Source organism: Leuresthes tenuis, unplaced genomic scaffold, assembly GCF_036924035.1.
Source record: "Leuresthes tenuis unplaced genomic scaffold, fLeuTen1.0.hap1 SCAF_8, whole genome shotgun sequence".
Lineage (NCBI taxonomy): Eukaryota > Metazoa > Chordata > Actinopteri > Atheriniformes > Atherinopsidae > Leuresthes > Leuresthes tenuis.
Window position 1 is genome coordinate 11,354,584 of NW_027325362.1, and position 23,678 is coordinate 11,378,261.

At 42.4% G+C, this 23,678-nt stretch overlaps 2 protein-coding genes across 5 annotated transcripts in view; one reads left to right on the forward strand and one right to left on the reverse strand.

The window, feature by feature from the left end:
• Positions 1 to 234: 234 nt before the first annotated feature.
• On the forward strand, positions 235 to 15,574 carry zranb1b (zinc finger, RAN-binding domain containing 1b). The gene is made up of 10 exons (XM_072390828.1): positions 235 to 631; positions 2,187 to 3,238; positions 7,160 to 7,347; positions 8,038 to 8,191; positions 9,049 to 9,120; positions 9,707 to 9,905; positions 11,262 to 11,382; positions 11,747 to 11,876; positions 13,375 to 13,604; positions 13,735 to 15,574. The coding sequence occupies exons 2-10, from the start codon at positions 2,281 to 2,283 to the stop codon at positions 13,951 to 13,953; spliced, it is 2,271 nt and encodes a 756-aa protein (XP_072246929.1). The 5' UTR covers positions 235 to 631; positions 2,187 to 2,280; the 3' UTR covers positions 13,954 to 15,574.
• A 1,914-nt stretch (positions 15,575 to 17,488) lies between these two features.
• LOC140312940 (C-terminal-binding protein 2-like) overlaps positions 17,489 to 23,678 on the reverse strand; it is a 62,942-nt gene continuing 56,752 nt past the window's right edge. For all 4 annotated transcript variants that reach the window (XM_072390834.1, XM_072390833.1, XM_072390832.1 and 1 more), the window contains 5 exons: positions 22,272 to 22,486; positions 20,979 to 21,109; positions 20,741 to 20,868; positions 20,537 to 20,660; positions 17,489 to 19,044 (listed from right to left, as the gene is read on the reverse strand). In XM_072390834.1, coding sequence (XP_072246935.1) covers positions 18,861 to 19,044; positions 20,537 to 20,660; positions 20,741 to 20,868; positions 20,979 to 21,109; positions 22,272 to 22,486 — 782 coding nt within the window. In that variant the 3' untranslated portion in view covers positions 17,489 to 18,860. The remainder of the gene's footprint in view (positions 19,045 to 20,536; positions 20,661 to 20,740; positions 20,869 to 20,978; positions 21,110 to 22,271; positions 22,487 to 23,678) is intronic.

The following is a 23,678-nucleotide window of genomic DNA, read 5'->3' on the forward strand; positions in this document are numbered from 1 at the left end:
CCGTGGACGCGGTACATTATAGTGCACAAATTGAAAACAAACAGATTTTGCGGTAACTAACGAAACCCATTCTTTAAAAGAAAAATAGTACTTTCAAGCTCTCTCGTCGCTATAGTTGTCACAGTTTGTTTTGCATCCGCTGAGCCTTTTAATAGTTGGAATGAGAGACGTAGAATCTGATTGGTTAGTTTTTGTGTATCCCTTGCATTGACCAATCAGCTAAGTTGGCAGATTCAGGTGCTAAATCCTGATCCAGCCTCTGACTGTAACACGGCTCCGAGTCCTCTGCTTTCCCCTGTAGTGTGTTTTTCAGCCCTGCTCTGGTTGCTTCCCTCCCCCTGTGCCGCCATTAAAGTCCGTGAGCCTGGTATTTGGGAAAAGGATTAAAAATGTTTTAAAGCATCGAGACCAACGGTCGAGGGACGGGTCTGGGGGGGGTTCTTGCTCGGTGGTATGTATGGATCTTCCACTGCCAGTAAAACGGCGCCCCAAAGTAGTAAATATGCGGCTGGTGTCGTCCAAGTGAGAGAAGCCTGAGTTCGGACTGGAGTGGGTTTCTCCTATCAGGGGGGAGCTCCATTTGTTTTGGCTGCGGCGGGGGACTGAGGAGTGTAAACACAGCAAAGCAAAGGTGAGGTTACACCACCTTCTTATACAGTTGGAAGGGGCCTCTCAGATGGCTATGAGTAAAACATAATCCCGTAATGTAGCGAGCAGCGTGCTAGCTTGGCTAAAATTTCTGTCTGACAACCGAACAAACGGTTGGTTGTCAGGTAATACAACTACCAGCTAGCTCCCTCCGTGGGTCTAGTAACAAATATTACGACGTCAGACCGTAGTTTGTTGGTTAACTATTGTTAGCTAAAAAAAAATACACCTGTCGACCACTCATTTAAATCAAACTTCCTTAATTGTTTATCGGAACCGAAGGGATTAACCAAATGTTAGTTGCTACTAAATTGGTTGAGCGTGACTCCTGCAGTCGCTGGAGTCACACGTTGATTTTTGTTAGCTTTGTTTACAGAACATTCAGCTCTGATTGCTATCTCAAATTTGTAGAATTTCACACAGGGTTAGTTCTATTTAGAGGCGTGGTGTAAACACAGCAGTGCTACTCCCCTCAGAGCTGCGAGCTAACTTTCTGTTAACGGCTTGTCTCTTATTGATAATGGTCAAGATTCTTCAGGTTCATATGTAGGTGATAATAGACTTTGGGAAGAATTCACTTTAGGTCATGGTTAGATTATTGAAAGGGCATGGTAGGCACGAGTGCAGGACCCCAAAGAGTCAGGGCCCTGTGCTTTACCAAGAAATTAGAAAGTTAGTTCTTGCTAAAAAGAGGGACTGGTAACTGGGGAAGGAAAAAAAAAGACTTGATAGAGATAAAGAAACTCAGAAAAGATGACTTAAAAGATGTAACACTAATGGAAAAAAAATAGCTGATAGTTGAAATATTCATTGGCTGCATAGAGACCAAAAATATCCTATAATGTAAACAACAAATTCATGATTACAAATAATACATCTAAATATAATAACAGCAAAGACATTAATTACACAGTTAAAGAGGGATGCAAATCAGCTACAAAATCAAAAAACAAGATCGGGGCAAAAGACAGATGCAATTTCTAATACAGGGATGTAACAATGCAGGCACAGAATTACTTCAGCGTTATTTAGCATCTGTTTTAGTCTGGGTATTTGGCTTTTCTGTGTAAGGATGTGGGGCATCTACCTGTCTGAGCTTGGGGCCTGATGTCTCATAATCCATCCATAATTTCAGTGCTTCAGCAGGTGTCTTAACCAGTCACACGCCTCCCTGCTGAGTGTCGGGTTTCATCCGTCCTTGTTTCCTGTAACCCAGCTCGGTTGTAGGGCACAGTTGCCTGCCATGTAAATATAACTTACTGTATGTGTTTAAAGTCAGTGTCAGATCTGAATTAATATGTTGAGGATCGGTGCTGCACTCGAGGCTTCAGCTCCACGCCTGCGCTCTGCTTTGTACCTTCTCAACAAGTTAGTGTCGGGTCAATAGCTGACAGCATTGAATTATTTGAGGAATTATTTGAGTGCTACATCATTTTTATCTCAATATTTTTTTATGTAGTCAATTCAAGTTTAATGTATTATTTGGTGTAGCATTGATGGATTTAGCTAAAATGTTTTTTTTTTTATCTCCCCCCAAGTGTACTGCTTACTGTGTGATCTCCGTGAGAGTGGACCTGCCGAGCTGACAGTCCCTCTGAACGGCAGGAATCCTCCCTCAGTGGTGGTGCGACGATGAGCGAGCTGGTTGCCAAGTGGGCCTGTGAATACTGCACATACGAGAACTGGCCGTCAGCCATCAAGTGCACCATGTGCCGCGCTCAGAGGCCCAGTGGCGGTGCCATCATTACTGAGGAGCCCTTTAAGAGCAGCCCTGCCCTGGATGCCAGTCTGCATCAGTGGGACCCCGCAGGCCTCAGCAACAGTCCAACTCAAGGGGGATCCAGCTTACTCATTTGTCCAGACTCCAGCGCCCGACCGCGCGTTCGTATATCCGACGTACCCGAGACTAGTAGCAAGTGGTCGTGCCACATGTGTACCTACTTGAACTGGCCTCGTGCTATCCGTTGCACCCAGTGCTTGTGCCAGAGGCAACAGGCTCAACAACAACAACAACAACAGCAGCACGGGCAGCATGTAACCCACCAAGGACATCATACCCAGCAGCCACGAAGCCCCATAGAATCACCGCAAACCTCAGGCTCTGGATGCCGCCCTGCTCCTCCGGTCACTACTACAGACCCTTGTGAGGAATATAATGATCGCAACAGGATCAACACTAATGCACAGCACTGGACTTGCACCGCTTGCACTTATGAGAACTGGGCCAAAGCAGTCAAGTGTGTTGTGTGTGATCATCCCAGGCCCACTAGTTTGCTAGCCGAATCCATCGAACTGGCATCAGAGCCAGAGAGCCAACAGCCATCCTCAAAACTTAACCAACAGGACAGGGACAACAGGAGAGGTGTGGGGGGTGTGGTAAGTGTTGTTGGGGGCTGTAGCAGCAGCCAGAGGAGGTCACCCCCAACTGCAAAGCGGGAGTCTGAGGTCAACATGGACTTTCAGAGGATTGAACTAGCATCAGGGGCTGGGATTGGGAGCAAAGAGGAGCTTGAGGTGGATTTCAAAAAACTGAAGCAGATTAAGAACAGAATGAGAAGGACAGATTGGCTGTTCCTCAATGCGTGCGTTGGTAAGTTTTGAAAATATATGATTTGTGCTGAAATTTAATCAACTTGCCCTTTCTCTCTATAATCTGCAAAATAATTAGTTAGAATCCAGATTATGTAGATATTTCCAGATGATTCTGATCAACATCCTAATGATGCCGACATTCTGTTTAGGATTAGAACTCCTCTACGTGTAGCCAGTAAAAACTTCCTCACTCGAACACATGTACTGTAGACTGGTTGGAGCAGTAAGATAAAGAGAAGGTGAGCAGTTTAAAAGCAACTAGTGTTTGCTTTATTTCCATAGTCACACCGCTGTCTCAGTCTGTCTCCTGCTTTTTGCACAAGGATATAAAGTTTTTAACTTCCCGGCCTTTTCCCCCTTTTCTCTCTTTGAAAAACAAGTTTAACGGCCACAAATGTATTTCATAACCCACAGGAGCTTAAGTTAAACATTTATTTAACCTAAACCAAAGACATCTTTAGGTCTAAATGTGAAAGAAAAACATCACTGCAGTAAGTTTGTAAGGTTGTTTCTGGTGCCATGCTGGGTCTCTTATGACGTGTTGTAGTCACTCGTGTTTGTTTGGCTCATTCCTGCCGAGTCTCGTCTGGTCAGAATATTTAATGACCGCGAGTGTCCAGTAAAGGAAATGAAATCCAAGTCCAGTCAAATATCACAATTTGCTGGTCGCCATGTGTCCAGAGATTGCAAATTTATTCATGGAGATGGGAGTTCCCACGCTCGGCATGCTGTTCTCATTGAATATCTCATTCTGTAATGCAAAATCTGTTTTCTCTCGTGAAATTACCCACTACTGATTACCCCAGAGCAAATAGATAAAAAAAGATAAGAATTTAATGTACAAAAGGCTTTAGAATGATGCACAGTGATGACACTTTTCTCTCTTCTTGTTCACACTGACACAGCTATCTTGTTTGTATAGATTTAGTCTTGGGACGTGGCTACATTCAGCAAGACAGATCAAAACATATTCAGTTAACAGACCAAGCAGGCTAACCCTGGCACCATGCTTTGATTTAAAAGGGAAAAAAAAAGAAAGAAGCCAATGCGCAGTCAGTTTGTTTCAGGTGCGCGGTGATGCAAACCCTGACGTCACTACATATTATGTGAAAGCAAAGAACAGCATTTGTCAAAAGAGGCCACTGCGAACACAAAGGAAAGGAAAACGCCAAACAAACCCATGTCCTCATTTTTTCTAAGGGGACATCACTAACCAGGGATGAGTTTTCAAAGTCCGAAAAAACTACACCTGAAATGTAATAATAGAATTGATAGAAATGAATCCAGGCAAGTTCAAAGCGACTCAGAAAGGGCAATAAACACGAACTTGAATAATATAGCTGTTTAAGAAAATGATATGCACGAGCCTCTGTAAGCACGTGTTTAGCTGCCATGAAATAAATGAATTCAACAATGAGCATTCGTCTCATCTCCCGGTGCCTTGACTGCAGAAATAAATAGAAGTACGAAATCTTTCAAGCGGCCAAGAATTACGGCCATTGACTTTGAATAACCTAAAAAATGCTTGGCACTTTGAGACAGTCACTCAGTTATCTCGCTCACATCTGTGAAATTGGCTGATATGTGTGTAACGGTATTAGAGTAGCAGATGTTAAAACTCTGACGGGTAATGGCTTTACTTTTGTTGTGAAACATTTTGCATTATGTTTTTGACCGACTGAAATCAGAATTCAGACTGAACCGATCGCAGTGTCTTACTTTACACCTGTTATTTATGATTATTTCGTCTTGGGAAAGCACACTTGTAATTGAGAGCATTATTATGAATCAACGCAAGTAGTGTTGAAACTTCCATTTATTTCAGTGTTATTACAGAAACTTCGAGATTGTTTTTTCTTTTCTTGACCCATTCATTTGGGTTTCCCTTCTGTTGAAGAATCCCTCAGAATTTGCACATATTTTTGTGTTAAAGTTCCCAGATAAATGTTGGTAATTTGCAGAGATTTTAACATCCATCTAAGCAGCTACTACTTTTTCAAACTTGGCCGTGTGCCCTTAATCTCTTCATGGGTCCTTGAGTTAGGCATTCGCGGCTATTTGACGCAGGTGTGCTTGTTTCAGCAAGTTGCTGCATACAAGTGTCCCACATTTAGATGCTGGTGAAGTGTACGGTGTTATTTGTTCATCATGTTGTTTGGTTTCAGGAACAAATGATTTGATGCGGTATGCAACGATGCACTCTGATGGACATGTTTGCTTTTATTCACTTGTTCTGCTACAGTATGCATGTGAGTAAATATGTATGTGAGCCATGGCGTTGCATCATCCTCAGGAAGTGGCTGGTTTAACAGGCTGAGCACACTTTAAAGGACCAACATTCGTGTCATCACTGTTGTTAATGTTTCTGTTAATGAATCGAACACTATTCCGATCATTTGGAAGTGTTCTGTGTGGAGGAGAAAGTCCAGAATCCCATAGTTTCATCCACTCTGGCTTATTAGTCTTCAATCTTTAAGTGTACATCTTTTTGTGTATGAGCGCCTTTTTTGTTCAGAATTGCTGACTTACAGTATTTACGGAGTATTTAGTGGAAAGTGGCTACGATCCTTCTCTATCACACTGCGCTGCTATTGTGTAGCTCCTCTCCTCGTCTATCTCTGCGCCAGCCAGCTCCACATGGCACAGCGGGTCTTTCCACCCACTCCATGTCTCTAGCTTTCACTCACACACACACACACACACACACACACACACACACACACACACAGATCATGCAGCTGAAACATTGTGTGTGGTCCTTTGACGTGAGAACAAAAGCGCAACAGTGTTTGATGCTGTCAAATGTACGAGAGGGTACCACATGGGCAAATACTGTATGTGCTGGAAATGAGAAGAGCATGTTTGTATAGCTGTGAGGTATTGAGAGTAGTTTCTGCTTTCATGTGCGATTTCTTTTGTCATGATGATGATGATAATAATAATACACTTCTCCAAGCAGTTTATTCTCCTGCAACTGTTGATAACTCACTCTGTCCCACTGTGGTCGCAGTTCTTGAGACTCGCATTGGGTCGAGACTTTACATTTTTCTGCTTGAGCTGATCACGCAGCAGTTGTTATTTAGCTGTAAGGCGAGTTTTAACAGTGTGTACTGCTGCTTTGTGTTAGGAGTTGGACTGAAAATGTCCCCATCATGCAGGCTCTCAGGATAATTCAGTATTGCGCATGCACTACATATAAACCGCCTACCTCTTTCTCTCTGTGTCTCACAATTACAGAACTGAGCAATAAACGCTGTGTGTGTTTATGCGGTTTATGTTTAGTGATTGTTCCATCACCCGTTTAAAAGCAGTTGGTGCGCCTTTGTGTACTTGAGTCGCTACAGGTAGTTTGTGTCTAAAGAAAGTACAGAAAAGCGAACACAACGCTCAGCCCTCATGCTAAGAAATGAGGGGCGAAAAACAACTGACAGATTACATTGTAGCCCCCTATTGTGCCCCCCCCCCCCGACTTCAAAGTCAAGTCTCAAAGCTGTTACAGCTGCTGCAGAGATAAAGAACATTCTGATCTCCGGTATTTCGTATATTTTGTGAGAGCACACGGTGTCCTCTACACAAGGTGTTCTCAAATCTTTTTTTATATCCACTGTGCAGTTCAGGAGGAGAATGTCCATCTATGCCCACAAGGTTCAGTCATGTAGGCTTCAGACAAATGGTTTTAAATAAAAGAAAAGGGATGTATGAACTGCTTTATGTAACGTATCAGCTCAGTTTTTAAGGGAAAACTTTTTTTAAGAGATTCTCAAAAATCTAACGGCTTAAATATGTGAATTTGATGCTTTAAGGTTAAATATCGTCTGTGTAACGATATCCACAAAGGAGCTTTCACTTTAAAATGATGTCCACGATGGCCCTTTATTAAAATGATGTGACCTTTTCCTTCCCCCTCTTTGTCTGAAAGGTGTTGTAGAAGGCGACCTGGCAGCGGTGGAAGCTTACAAGTCATCTGGAGGTGACATAGCGCGACAACTGACATCAGACGAGGTCCGCCTGTTAAATCGTTCCTCGGCCTTCGACGACGGCTTCACGTTGGTTCACTTGGCCATCCGCTTCCAGAGGCAGGACATGCTGGCGGTGTTGCTCACGGAGGTCAGCGGAGACAAACAAAACGTTTTTAACCCTTTGGGAAACCACCTGCCCTCGAGTTTTCTATGCCCCAGTTTCTTTCCCACTGGGGTCAGTGAGGGACCGTTGGATCATGTCCCTAAAATGTTTTAAAGCCGACAACTGCCTGACCACGTAACTCTTCTCGTTCTTGTGGTAATTTAGATTTGACAGATGAAAGAAAACATTAAATGGAAGAAGAACAATCAACTTGTATTGCTGAATTGCTGTTTTTCAATAGTCTGTCTGTAGAAACACACCCAGAAATTCTCCAGGTTCTTTTAGAACAGCAAAGCAAGTGTCTTTAGTCATAGTTTTGCATCATTCCTTTATAATTTCTCTTTAGGCTGAAAACCCCAGTATACTTTCTCTTTTAGAAACCTTTTCTAAGCTTCATAAATGCTTGTCTTGTCCAGCAAAAAACATTATTTTCTTCACAAGTATCCTTCCTGATCTCTTTTATCCTAAAACCTTTTGCTCTGACTTCAGTTGCTGACCTTTTCAAAGTCACACGCGACCGATTCCAGGCCGCCGAAGCTGATGATTGGGTTTTATTCCTCTTCTATCTCTTTTTGGATTTCGTTTGACTTCAGCTATAGCTTGAAATGTTTTTGCTGTGTCTTTTATACTCTTTCTGGATACTCTCTCCATCCCTTTGTCCTTTCGTCTCTGCAGGTGTCCCAGCAGGCAGCCAAATGTATTCCAGCTATGGTTTGTCCTGAGCTGACAGAGCAGATCCGTCGCGAGGTAGCGGCCTCTCTTCACCAGCGCAAAGGAGACTTCACCTGCTACTTCCTCACTGACCTGGTCACCTTCACCCTGCCTGCTGGTGAGCACCTCGTCGGCAAACATGTTTGAGTAAAAATATGAGCTCCTTCTACCAAACAACTGGATACTAACAATATGTGGTGTGGGCGCATTCATGAATATAATTACATGAATTCCAGAGGCTGACAAAATTTCCTGCCAGAACAGGGGGGGGGGGGTTATGACACTGTAGCAGAAGAAACACATTATATTGCCATTTTCTCTGGCTTTCAAAGTGTGTATTAGAATGCCTGTAGTGTTTACTTGTGGTGTAGGAGATTGCTTGTTGTGCATGCTTAAGGGACATAATGCCACGGCTTTCCATTTCCAACTACCAGAACATGGAGGCTACCTCTGGCTCAGTTTTGTTCTTCTATGCTGAATACACTAGCCTGCCAACTGTGCATTTTTCCTACTTACAACAAAGCCATATTTAGTATTATTGCCAGCGACTTTGAATGACATTGCTTTGGGTCGTTGTTATTTCTGGTGATGTGTTGTGTGGCTATTACGGCTCAGTTTGTTGGTATAGCTAAGTTATGGATGTTTGTTTGGCCGTATGTTCAGGACAGTGGACCATGGCGTCTTGCCACTGTTGAATCCCATTCTGCTCAGTTCCACAAAGTCAATGCATTCATTTATTTCAGCTAAAGAATAAGCTTCTGTGTTCATGAGAGCTCAGTGCTTGCAGTGAAAGCCGTGGACTGTTGTGGAGAGAACAAAACATGGTGGCTTGATTAGAAATGAGCCAAGACTGTCTGCCATTTCAGTTACATGTCTCAGGTTATTACAGATTAATTCACATAACAGATAATATCTAAATGATCTCAGCTCTCTTTCTCATTACTGTCTCTCCTCCTCTTTGTTTTTTTGTTTCAGATATTGAGGATTTGCCTCCAGCAGTTCAGGAAAAGTTGTTTGATGAGGTGCTGGACCGAGACGTACAAAAAGGTGAATTGTTTACTCCTTCAGCTTTATGCCTTATTGTTGCAGTATCCCCTATCTCCCTCTGAGCTTAAGTGTTAGTGCGGCAGCTCTCAGTCTGTGTGAGAGAAACCAGACCTCCCAACAGTTCGGCTGCTTGGCAAACAGAGGGAGCCCCTTCTCAACCAGTGTGCTGTTACAGAGAGGCTGCCCAGTGCTGGCAGTGTTGTATGACTTTTATTTCCCTTCTTGCCAACACAGTTTTTACTGTCCCACTTGTCAATCTGCCAGGCAGTCTCTCTTCATTGTGTGCACTAGTTGAATTATTGACCTCTATGCATCCCAGACACATAAATGTAAATGCACAGAAAAGGGCACAGGCTTCGTTATTCTTTAGTTTCCTATTTCTTTTTGTGTTATAAGTCGTCTTTGACATTCCCCTTACTGTCATTAAACATCATTGTACATCTCGCAGAAATAAAAAAATCCTCTGTACCACCTTCGCCACCAGTGCATTTCCTGCTACATTATATTCCCTTTGTGGTTAAATAATCAATACCACCATAGGTTTTGCTGGCGTACCGCACTTAACCTTTCCTTCCCTCTTGATCAGAGCTGGAAGAGGAGTCTCCGATCATCAACTGGTCCCTAGAGCTCGGGACAAGGTTGGACAGTCGACTGTATGCACTGTGGAACCGCACAGCTGGCGACTGCCTTCTCGACTCTGTGCTGCAGGCTACATGGGGCATCTATGACAAGGACTCTGTGCTCCGTAAGACCCTTCACGACAGTTTGCACGACTGCTCCCACTGGTGAGGCCTGCAGCCGGAGCACTAGTAGTACATATTAGTGCCCTTTAAAACACAAACTTTGGACTTGTGGGATTGATTTGCATCCAGTCTTGGGCATATTCAAATTGTGTTCTGCAGACTGAACGATATAATGTACCACGCTTCAGCTGTGGAGTGGTGCTTAGTCTGAAAAAAAAAAACCATTGTTATTTCTCTCGAAGTTGAAAATTGAAGCTTTAGATTCCATTGATGACGCATCCATACGTCATTCATATTTACGTTTCTTTTTTTTCAGGTTTTAGCTGATAATTTCTACCAGAAATTAACGTTCTCTCAACTCAACATTCCCATGTTCATGTCTCAAGTCGTTGTTCTTTAACATTGCAGAGACGTGGTTGAGAGGTGGGGTCCACACCCAATATTGGGGGGTGTAACAGTACTCAAAGGTTCACACTTCCTTATGTACATGAGTATAGGAGTCACCATTTGTTTCAGTTTTGGTGCAGGAAACTGCATATATAAATACAAAAACAACGTGTATATATATATATTTTTCATTTCCAACACAGAAAAAATAGAAAGTACGTAGTGCAAACGTACCCAAAGTCAGTCCATCGATATGGTGATTATCAGTGAAGTTAATCATTCCAGAACAACTCCTCTTTGCTTATTTGTACAGAGCAGGCACAGAAGACACATTAAATGAACAAGTGCAGACACCCTGTAACTTCATGTGTTGACAGTTGGGACAAACACACGTATCATTACACTCCCGAGTCCAAAGTTTGCTTCACTTGCTCGTACAGAGGCGTGAACGCCTGATGTAGAAATGTGAGGATTTTCTGAGGGTTTGAGACAACACATGAGACGCATGTTTGAGGAGAAAAATGCTATTTTTCTACATGGACATTTAATTATGTTGTCAAAATTACTCATTGAGAAGTCAAGAATACATTAAAAACACATGTTCCTTATTTTAAAATGATGTGCAGGGGAGGCTTTCATTTTCCACTTACATCAAATTTGCATACTGGAGCACCGTTGGCGTCAAGATTGTTGTGAAGGGCAGATGAATATTAAAACGACCCTTTCTAATGTCAAACTCTGCGATGGAGCTCAAAACTCCAACTGAGGGAAGAAGAAAAACCCGTGGAAGGGGAGACTGAGATTGATTCTACATGAATAAACCAGCCCAGTGTGACTCCTGCCTATTTGTAAGAAACTGTGTGGTTTTCAGAGAGAAAAAGACCAATTTGGATATGAGCTGTTACCATCCAACAGAGGAAGGAGGAATGTAGTCAATAGGAGTCGCACGCCTTTCTGCACCCAGGTCAGATAATGTCATGGGCTAAGCAGTGTGCGTGTGTGTTCCTGCAGGTTTTACACACGCTGGAAGGAGTGGGAGTCATGGTATTCCCAAAGCTTCGGCCTGCACTTCTCCCTCCGTGAGGAGCAGTGGCAGGAAGACTGGGCTTTTATCCTGTCCCTCGCCAGCCAGGTACACATGCATGAAAGCAGACACTCACATTAAGGCCACGGACAGGGATTCTGGTGGTTTAACGTCACGCGCTAACGATGCATAAATTATGCAGGAAGCTGCTTTTGTCATGGTATATGTGGCCTAATGCTCTGGGAAAGTGCATCCTGTCTGTCATCAGCACTTTTCTGTCCGACCTCACTTCCTAAGTATTTGGGCGGATTGTTCATAAATCTGGGTGGGAAAGCTCCATAATTGTGTGTTTCCCATGTTTTAACACTTAGGCGTGTGCTTGAGTAACCTGGCAGCTTTCAGGAATCCTCAGCAGCTCCAACCTCTGTAACATGTCTTTTCTGACACTTTTTGTCCCTTTTTGACTCTACAGCCGGGATCCAGCTTGGAGCAGACCCACATTTTCGTCCTTGCACACATACTTCGTCGGCCCATTATCGTCTACGGAGTGAAGTATTACAAAAGTTTCCGTGGCGAAACACTCGGGTACACCCGTTTTCAAGGTGAGCAATTATCCGAGCATTTGAGCCGACATTGTTTCGGACTAATATTGATCATGTTTGAGTGCTGCTCCGTTCAAGTGGGTGCAGAGGAACTAGACTTCCTTTGTGAGAAGGCTGCAGCCCACAAGTGTCTGCATAGCTTGCATAGCTCTCATAACTGTCCCTCTGATGCCTCACTTATTGCTATTCACAACTTTAACAAGTCTTGTGCATTTAAATGTATTTTTTCATTGTGAGAGTCAAAATAAATGAACATATCAAAGTGTTGCCGTCATAGGAGCACATTCAGAGTGGAATTGTAATGCTGGGAAATGTCCCACACATGCAAATACAACTGAGAACAGGTAAACAATCAAAATCACAAGGCAAACAGCCCTGTTAGTGTGCAGAGCGGGGTCCACCTTCATGTCTAGCAGTAAAAACAGTCTGGATTCAATTTGCCTGCTGAGTGATGCTGTGCAGGGGATGATGAAAGTGCTCTTTGAGGGCCAACTGCTTGTGGTAAAGCTTGCTTGATGGATCAGTGGTTTACTGTTGCCAGGACTCATTGGCCTATAGGAAAAGGGGGGTAAAGGGGGGGGTGTCCAGTTAAAGAGCTGACCAAATGAGCCCGGTAAAAACGCAGCGGTCACGAGATGAGTTGCTTTAAGTTGAGGTCATGTCAGCGCCTAAGCTGTGCTGCCATGTTCCTTTTTTAGAGGGAGGAGGCTTTCTCCTGCAGCCCTTCTAAACTGTGCCGTGATGAACTTGAACACTGCGGCCTGTGGAGTCTGAGGTGGAGCTTTTGCACGATCCGAGCTGTGAGAGCACTCCTGGGACTCCTGGCAGCTGTCTTTAATATGTTCTCATTGTTGAATGGTTGACTTTGAATAGTTTGGAAATGGTTAACACACCGATGAGCAGCAACAACAATCATTGCTGGTGTCCTTCCTTGTTGGCATTGTGTTGAAAAACACCAGAACCTCTGCTTTTATAGAGGTGCCCATACTTTACTGATGATCAGTTTAAAAAGTCTGTTTGATTAGCAGTTCCTGGTTGCTAATTACCATTTTAATTCCTATAGGAAATATTTTCCCCTTTAGCATTGCTCCAACATTTCAGCTGGAAACGTATGCACAGACTCACACACACCTACTGATAATGAAGCAGTTTCACCCGAGCCTGATAAGAGTTTCTCCTGGCGGCTGCATTATTCCTGCATGAAACTTCAGAGGGAGTCGCAAAGGGCTAAATGACTCCCGACACACAATTTCAACTATTGATTTATTTGTGTTTTCTGTCAGATTTAATCTTGTGGAACTATCCTTACATCTGTGACATAAAGTGTTCATGAAACCTCATGAATGTCCCATACTGCAGTTACTTCTTATTATGAGATCATTATAATTATTTTCAAAGCTTTTTGGACAAACTAAATACTCGGGTGAGATGTGAAAAGTCAGCAGCAGCTTGCTTTTTATTAAAACACAGCTGTGTGTGTGTTCCTCTCCCGCTGCAGGTGTGTACTTGCCCCTGTTGTGGGAGCAGAGTTTCTGCTGGAAGAGCCCCATCGCTCTGGGCTACACGCGGGGACACTTCTCAGCGCTGGTGGCCATGGAGAACGACGGCTTCGACAATCGCGGCGCGGGCGCCAACCTCAACACGGACGATGATGTCACGGTCACGTTCCTGCCACTGGTCGACAGCGATAGGAAGCTGCTTCACATACACTTCCTCTCTGCACAGGAGGTAAGAGGATCCCCTGCTGCAGCTGCAGCCGTCTTGTTTTTCGGCATTTTGCCGTGCAGCCACGAGGTTTCTCTTCTGCGTCAGCGCTGCTTTATGATATGGCGCATGATGCTTTCCCTCTTTGTTTCAGATGGGTAATGAAGAGCAACAGGAGAAGCTGCTGCGGGAGTGGCTGGACTGCTGCGTGACGGAGGGCGGCGTACTGGTGGCCCTACAGAAAAGTTCCCGTCGCCGCAACCACCCCCTTGTCACCCAGATGGTGGAGAAGTGGCTGGACGGCTACCGGCAGATCCGGCCCTGCGCCTCTTTGTCTGACGGCGAAGAGGAGGAAGACGATGACGACGAGTGACAAAACTGAAGCGGGGGGGAGGCAGTCTGCAGGGGGCAGGACTCCTCCCTCTTCGCTTTCTCAGTTTTTCATTGGTTTCTTTTTTCTTTTCTTTTTTTTTTTTGTTTATTTTCCTTTCCTGACACGGACAAACTGTGAAAGCCTTCAACAGAGGACAGGGAACCACAAGCCCCGCCCCCCCATCCACACACACAGACACACACACACACGTCTGCTCTTCTGGCACTCGGACGTACTCTTACAAAGACATTCAACACTTGACTCAGATCGACGGAGATTTAGGGAGAGAATAAAGGTTTACAAACGCAAACGACCCTTTGATTTGTTTTGAGTTTCAAGTGTAAAGGAAAAATCCGAATCTTTATCCGTAGATGTAAATGCATGTGGTTGTTCAAATAAGAGTTAAAGGAAATATACCAGCATTGATTCAGATCAACACTTTCTATCTGTCCAGTGTGAGCACTGACAAAAGCACACTTCCAAATTGATCTTTTTTTTGACGTTTCTCCGGCTGCGTAAGCGTTGGCTTGTTTTGTGTATTTTGTTTTTGAACAGGCAGGGACAAAGCCAATAAATATTATCTTCATAAAAACCAGAGATTGTGTAATAATAAAACAACTTTAATCCTTATTACTAAGCACTGCACATTTATTAAAACATTTATATACAAATACAGTACCATTGCTTGAATTAAGATCCTATATGAAGCTCTTTAAAAGGGAGATTTTGCCCTTCACAAAGTCACTAAGGTTTATCACACTAACATTCATGTTGGAGAGTTGGTTTACTTTTTCTTTTTTCTCCACACTGATTGAACTGAGAAGTTGTGTGTGTGTGTTGTGTTGGTTTTTTTTTTTCTCTGAACTTATTCTACATATTTATTGTTTGGAAACTTATTTGAGCTAATAAGAGCTTTTTCTGTATATTTTTCACCTTTTTGTGGGTTCTCTTAATTATCCTTTCAACCCTGTAATGAAGACACGTCACACAGTGTTGCTGGGAGGAAGGAACCAATCATAACCATCAGTGGAAAGTTTACTGAACTCGTTGCATGGGATTTTAGTACCTCATCTGGATGCTTACAAACCTGGTGCTTTTCTTTCTGGGCGGGGGACGAGTGCGGCAGTGAGACGCATTCAGCATAAAACCCACTTGTCAAATCTCCGTCTTCTATTTCGTGTCTGTCCTGACGTTCTTTGAAGCATTTGCTCTCGAGCTCATCCTCATGGTCAATTCAGCCTAAAGCCTGTTTGTTGTGTCAACCCATCTTTTTACCTAGAGTCATTGTGAGAGATTACAGCATATAAAACCAAAGCTGACAGGAAAAAAAAAACTAGTTGTTGCCCTTTTTTTTTTTTTTAAAGTCATTCTTTTTATTGCCGTGAATGTTTGCATTTTCTTTTTTCTTGCCATTGCGTACTGTAACCTCTCCTGTTTCATTCATGTCCTTCGTGTTTTAGGCGTCACCTGTATGTTGCTTTGTATTTATGCAATAGTTGCAGTTGTGACTATGATGGTTTGTGGATTTAGGCCTGACTTCACTAAGCAGAGTGTAATGCAAAGAGCAGGCAAAACATGGAAAAAAAAATAAAGGAAAACCTTTTTGAATGTCCAAATGAAACCGTTTCCTGGCTGTTCTTCAGTTCAGAAATCAACATGTGCTAATTCAAGCATCATGCCGTCGTCATGTCGACGGATATATTTCTATGTGGTTTTAACTTTCACGACAGGGGAATAATTCAGAATTCTTTGAAGCTCATTTGAGGCATGTTTCCGTGATTCTTTCCTCATAGTGTTTGGGTTGCAGCCCCCTCTAGTGGATTTAAAATGCATTACAACATAATGTCATATATATATATATATTTTTTTCTATGTCAATGACTTCTTCCACGAAGAATCTCTGACATATAAAAACAGTTGATTGACAAGCTAATATTTTCTGACAGGTGACTGAATATGTTTATAGGCATGTACAACTTATACACTGATTTTTTTTTTTAGATTTGTTTGAGATTCATTGTTAACTTACCTCTTGCTTTTAAAGAAGCAAGTAGATGATGATTTTCCCATTAATTGGTTCACAAATAATGAAAATGCCAGTCACATTTTCACAGAGGACAAGTCGGTGAGTTTGAAAATGCTTGTTATGTCAAACAAATCTAATCTAATTAGATTTTAGCACAATTTTCCACAAAACTGTCAAAATATTTCTGCTGTATCTACTTATTCCTTGAGCTCATCTTGGGTACATTTCTTTTGAGGCTGTGAAATTCATCTCACTTCAGCGGATGGAATAATCTGACTTGTCATGGAGAGGAGAGAGACTGTTCTTACAATAAATACCACATTAAATACATAGATATACATAAGTGTGCTATATATTTTGATTACTTGCTGGTTTTAGGCCATAGATGATAAAAACTGATAAATGCATGGATAAGCACATCTTGAAAACCTCTGTCAGATCACTAAGGGGCATATTTATATATTTATGGAGTTGAATTTCGTCGCATTTTTTGTACCACACAAAAAGGATGGTGTGCATAGAAAATGAAAAGACACTAATAAGTTATTTTAAGATCCTTATTAAAGATTTTTAATATGGATCTTCTTGGTAAATTCAATAAACGTAAGGATCACAGTAATGCAATAATAACAATATTGAGACTTAGGTTATAGACAGTCAAATGCTTAATTATATATTTAAGATTTAATAATCAATGTGCTTGCAAATCAGATTATGAAAATAAGCATAGTCTCATTAATATAGAACAATGTTAATGAGAACCTTATAAGAACCTAGAAGTACCTTATTAACTTTTGAATATTTGAAACTAAATATAAAGCATTGCTAATTTATGCTTCCTACAAATGCAAATGAGCGCTAAATAAAGCGAAATATAGATTCTATTAAACCTATTTTACTTTGTACAATATATAATGTCCTTATACCCTAATAATTCCTTTCATCTTACATATTCTTTTAATGTGTATACATGTGAAATTCCATGAGTTGAACACTTTAAACAGCCTTTGATTTTGGCTATTTTTGGTCTGAGTTTACTGCTGGTGTGGTGCAAAACCCAGTGATATTCTTATGCAGCCGAAATAGATCTGATTACCAAAACTGTGTCGAAGTTCTCGTTGATCTAAATCTGAATGCACAGACACACTCAGCGTGCCTAAAACATCGCAGGGACACCGTGATGTTCGACCTCCATCATGATTAAATCTGTAAACCTGCCTGTAACGTTACCTCTCAGGAACTTGCCTGACAGCCAGCACGCTTTTAAGTTCTCTCCACTTTTTAAAAAGCTAGAAAAAATAGGCTCACGGTGCATTTAACTGAAACAGGAAGGCGTTCTGGTTTCATTTGCATCTTGGGAAATGCAGTTTTCAAAGCTTGACCATGAACATCTGGACAATGGTGGCACAGTTATGGAGGTTAAAAAAGAGGATTTAAGTATCTTTTGAATTAATTTGGCCCAATTGAAAAAAAAAAAAAAAAAAAAAACCCACGGCATTTTACCAATCATCAATCAGAACAGTAAGTTTTATTTATTGGTTCCAGCTGCACTGTATGCTATATGTTCACCTTGTACAAGAAACAAATACAAATACTCACACTAAAAACCAAACAATCTGCAAGCAGCCGCCTCTTACCAACGTCACGGCGCTGACGGGATGGATATGGCTGCTGTTTGTTCACACAGCTGGCTCTCATTAGAGCTGAGAAACCAAGAAGAAACTATGAGAGGGAGAGGGCGGGGTGGGTCACGTAAGACTACGGTTATATGAACATTTAACAAGGCAATACAAATCTAACAGGAGTGAAAACCTTGAACATCAAAAAATGTACATTTGATATATAAAAAAATACCACAATGGAGAAAGACATGAAAAGCATTAATCCAGAACTGTCGATTTTTTTTTTCTTGTTTGTTTTCTGTCCAGATTTGATGTTCGTTTTTTTCCTGAGTCAGTAAGAGATTTCCTGTTTTTATGCATCCAGACACTTTCATACCCCGTGAGCGTTTTGCTGCCATGTAATCTAGGCCCTCTGAATGACAATGAATGACACAGAAAATATTCTGCTCATGACTGCAACCAGATATCACCTGTGCCTCGGTTAAGCAGAGCCGGAAATGTTACAACAGCTAACTGCAATCGAGGCGTCGCAACACAAACGTACAATGTCTGACCGTGAGGAGCAGTTGTTTCTTTTTGAAGGAGTCTAGATTTCTGAAGCTGCTGTTGTCGCCAGCTGACTTTTCTCGTCCGATAAACGGAACTGTAAATCCACTCATGTTCACACACCGAAGAACAGAATAACAGATATTCACTCAAACAGAAACACAGAATAAAGTTTAAACAGGAAAACGTCAAAAAGAAAAAAAAAAGAAAAGAAAAAAAAAACTAACACAAGACATGTTTGTGCAGAACAGGGCGAAACTGAGAGGAAAAGGAGGCTTGATGGGTTGTCATCTAATCCAGGGCGGGCGGGTCCGGTTTCCATCCTGCAAATGGTTCCTGACAAGATGCCTTAGAAGTCAGGAGGAATTTCCCTAACATATATGCACTAATATAGATAAAAAGAAAAGCATCACTTAGCTCAGTGAAGAACGAAAAAACGGAAATGGAGGGAGACATATTTCAGAGCTTTTGCGCATGAGTTTGACGGTCAGTCCCATCTCAGTGTGGCAGCTCAGGTGTGTACTTATGTTCACTGTCCTCACTTGGGCTTAGTGGTTTCATACAAAAAGAAAAAGTGTGAAACGTTGCCCGGCAGGCAGTCTGCTGGTAAGTCTGGATGGCTGAAGTCAAGCATACGGCTGGATGGGTTGACTTGGTAGGTTCTTTAGTTTACACTGATTTTACGCCCCTGCTCTGCCACAGCAGCAGTCCGACTACGGCTCAGTCATGTGCTCTCTCATGGGGTCGCCATGTTTGGAGGGTTGGTTTGGGGAGGTGGCCTGTGACGGATGGGTGCCTGGGGGCAGTGTGTGGGCGATGGGCACTCCCCCGGGCACCAACCCTTCCATAGGTCCGGGAATCCCACCGGGGGCGACACCCATCATGCCAGGAGGGAATCTGGAGAGGGACATGAGGTGAGCCAGTTCAGTGAGGAGAAAACCACAGCAAAGTTTGCAATGAAGCACATGTTGAAGAACATAGCTGCTGCTCAGTTAAAAGAAAATTCTGTCTAATGTGGCATTTTAAAACACAGCAATTGTAAATTAAATTACACAAAAAAAAAATCATAACAGTGGGTGAGCCTGTTTTCTGTCAAAGAGTGCTGGAAGGTCAAATGTGTGGAGGGAAACTAGAAGAACTTCCATATCTCAGGTGGTTTGCATGGAGTTACATTTGTTTCCTCATCGTACAATTAAAGAGAACAAATATGCACTCAAAAAACACATCTGAGAGTAAAACCACAGACACTGCACTAAGTGTAAGAATGGATGTAAAGCAAAAAAAGCTAGTAAGAAACGATGAAAGGGATTTGATTCATTTCAAGCTCATTTTAACTGAAGCAGTGACGATAAGATGAAAGCCCCATTTCATTTAATGCCCCGTTTCACAATTATTCATTACTCTGAATTCCCATTATCTTTCAGGGTGAAAATGTGTACAAAACTGAACAACGGCAGTAAAGAAATGTACGGGCTTCCAGTATCATGACAAAGCCTGGAAAAGGCTTTAGAAATAGTCATTTTCCAGACCCGTAAAAGTAATTCAATTAAGTAAAATTGTTGTATGTTTTTCATCAAATATTTTATTAGGTCCGTAAAAGCGCAAAATTAACCAATTTACAAAATATTTCTACAAATATTGTACAAAGATCTACATCCCACTCTCCACCTGGCGACTGTCTGTGTCAGTTTTTCTCTTCTCGTAGTGACACGACTCTAAGACCACACATGCCGAAGAAAGAAAGGATAAAGGCAACTTATTCTACCCTTGATGTCCAATGTGTCTTATCTGTCAACTAGTAATCCGTGACCATATCATTAAAAAATGTACAACTTTAGGCTGATCCTGTGCGCTGTGTTTCATTTACGGGGGGGGGGGGGGGGGGGGGGACGGGGGACTGATGAGATGCTGGGTAGAGTGGGTACAGTTAAGGGACGTGGAAGTTAGAGAGTGAAAAGGAAAAAGGCTACAGAACTCAGTGGGGTTTGGTTTTTATTAAGGATGTCATTAATTTACCCTGGCCTGCTGGCCAGCAGTGGTAGCATTCATTTACCTGGTTGAGAATTAGGTATATAATTTGTCCTGCATTCCCCCCGTTGCTATGGCCTGTACCATGGTTTGGTTCACTCGGCTGTGTGAGAGAAGCAGTTCAGTCTGGTTGAGACAATATGAAGACTGAGAAAGGAAGAACCTAAACTTAACATGGGATAAACTCATTTGGGCCAAGCTCTACGTTTAATTTCTCCCCCAAAAAAAACTAGATCCAAAATTACAAACATACATATAAACACATGAGATTACTCCTCCCCCGTGTGCTAAGTCTCACTACTGCAGGTGTTGAGATGACGCGAGATCCCTGCGCGATGCAGGGTCCAGATAATTCTCCTACCTGTAGGCGGCACCGTTGATTTCAGGGTGAATTTGAGGCTGCTGCTGCTCCATCATCCCCCAGGGTGCCGTGGTGACAAAGAACTCTTTATTGACGCAGTTTCGCAGGCTGTCAGGAATACGGCCTGTGTCGGGGGATATTTCGAACTTTAGTGCGTCAGGAAGTCAAAATGTGCCTGGGAAAAGTTTAAAGACGTGTCCATACCAGTGATGGCTCGGCGAATTTCCGTGGCCGCGGCCTCTCTCATCTCCAGCGACGCCTGCTCGCTGTACCAGGCAGTGTGGGGGGTGCAGATCAAGTTTGGGGCGTCTTTCAGGGGACCTTGGGAAAAACTGTTCAGCGGCAAATGAGAGAAGTAAAAAAAGAAAGGGGTTCAGAGCTGGAACGAAAAAAGCAGACACCGAGTTCGCCTGATGCTGTTGATTCTGGAAGCTGAGAGCACCTGAAAGGCTCTGACTCGTGGACATCCAGGGCGGCGCCGCGTATCCTGCCTTCCTTTAGGGCCTGAGCCAAGGCTTTCTCATCCACTAGACCTCCCCGTGCGGAGTTGACGAGGAAAGCACCTTGACGCATCTACAAAGATAGATAACAGAACAGCAAAGTGCTATTGTGAGCTCAATGCTGTAGAAAACAATGACAGCTTTTACAAATATTTAAAAAGATTAATACTTGAGGAACAAAAGGAAAAAATGAAAGACAAAAAAAACAATCAAGATCTGTATTATCTTTAACACTAATGGATCATATTTTCACAATCTGTGCATCCCTAATAAACTTTATTTTTCAACAGACCACACAGTTCTCAAGCAGCTGCCAATTTCCTAAAAGTCATCAACCATTGCAGTCCAGTTTATGTCCTCCAGGGGGCAGCAGCGACCAGGAAAGGACTGAGAAGACGTGCAATCACATTTCCAATCATAAAGATCAACATTTGTGTACACAGTTACATTAGGGGGAAATATCTGCTGTGTAGAGGAAAAAGTGGCATCAACAATCACATTTTGGGGTTAAAGTGCATGACATGGATAGCTTAGCAACTGTTTCGTTAGAGCTTGCACATCTGGCCTTGCAGCCCACTTGGCTGGCAGCTGTGACTTGGCTGGTCAGTAGCATTCCTCCGCTTGTAACTGACTGCTTGTTGGCAGCTTCCAGTAGGTGTGGCGCAGTTCTCAGAGTGTGTAAGTGAACAAACATGTTGACAAAGCGTTGTGTGGGATTACAGTGCAGGAAAATGTTCCTAAAAGCTGACAAAAGCATTTAATTCTCTTATGTCATAACATAAGAAAGTCAAATCACGTTAGACCCATAGTTTTGCAAATTAAGAATCTCTTTACTTGGATCATTTTCAGTGAGGAGCATGCAGGAGAACAATTTAACTGTATGATCCTACACCCACACTCTGGCAATGTCTGGGTCACACTGACCTGAAAGTTATAAAAGGACAGGAACAATGTACTATTATACACCCCCGCGTGTACTAAACACATGCCTTTTTTGCATTTGCTTGTTCCAAACATCCTACCGCTTATTAAAGGTTATTTAAAGAGCCTGTAATTGCAAGTTGCCAACAAAGGAGCACTGACGGCAAAGATGTTGCTAGATCACTCTGCTGCCAGCTTCATGGAATCATCAGTCACCCTCATGCCATGTGTTTCAAGTGAGATTGTCTTTATAGTCTGAGGCTCATGTGAGACAGATGATCTCTCCAGCTTCGTCTGCACTAAAGATGCCCCACCTGTTTGATGGTGAAGTCGTTGATGAGGTGGTGGTTGTGTTCGTTCAGGTTGCAGTGCAGGGAGACGCAGTCGCTCTGGTAGAGCAGGTCCTGCAATGTGTAGACCCTCTGAACTCCGAGGGAGCGCTCCAAGCCGTCCTGGAGGTAGGGGTCGTAGAAGATCACGTTGAAACCAAACGCCTTGGCCCGCATGGCCACCGCCTGGCCTGACCGGCCTGAGAGGCGAGGGTGGAAAGAGAGAGAGAGCACATCATGAAACGGCTGTTGTAAATGTATTGCTTTGTCTTTTCAACAAACATTCAAACTTTTGTTTTCATGTCATGTTTGGTAGTGCTACTTTTGAAATAACTTGGTTAAGTCTGCTGAACCTCATCGTGAGCTTGTACAGCTCTCCATTAGAGTGGCTGTAACTTGAAAACAGTAAGAATACAATAAAAGGAAAGGAAAAACAATCAGAACTTACATCTGGTGTCAAAAAAAAAACAGTTGCCTTGTTCAAGTACATTTTATTTTAAACATAAAAAGAAGCAAGTAGATTCATAATAATACACTGACATGGTTCTCTGGTTGATCTGGTTTTAAAGTCTAAGACAGACTCTCAGCCTCTCCGCTGATAAAGCTTGGAGAAAATGACACAACATTCCAGATTTCTGCTTAATTTAGCCAAATTCATGGATGCCAATTAAAACATGATTTTGTTATTCAGTCTCATACACACTATGCAAAGTGAGCCAAGATGAACACGCATCACTGATGGACACTATCAAGACAAGGCAAAATGAATTAACTGCCTGACCTAAGGTATCAGCTTCTATCTTTGGGAAAACAGTCCATCAGCACGAATGTGTCTGAGCTATTCAATGATATCATCATTATTTAAGTTATTCTTCTGATAACTAACTTGATGTGTTCTAATCTCCATGCACTGAGTCTGCCTTGCAAGTGTTTGGAGCCCTCCTGAGGACGCTGGCTTCATTCTCTGAAAATTTTTGCTTCAGTAAATAATTAATGAAAAATATTAATAAAAACCTTTGTTTATTTACACTGTGGCGCAGCAAAGTGTCAGCTCAATAATGCACGGTGACCGTGTTCAGTTAAAAAGGCGCCATTAAAACTATTCATTTTGTGTTTGTATCAATGAGTCCATGAATTCATTTTGTTTGACAGGAGTCAGAAAACGCCAGCGCTTACACTATTAAGAGACCAACAGGGGAACAAGCATTTTAATTCTTAAAGACGGGTATGCAGTATTTTTCTTCATGGCTTTGAAAGTTTCCTTGGATTTGGATACAATCAGAATGAATTAAAACAGTATTAGATTGAGGAAAGATAATTTTTAACATCCAGACCCATTTACAAACAATGAGATGTGTGTTCCCACTTCTCACGTTATGTTTCACAATATCA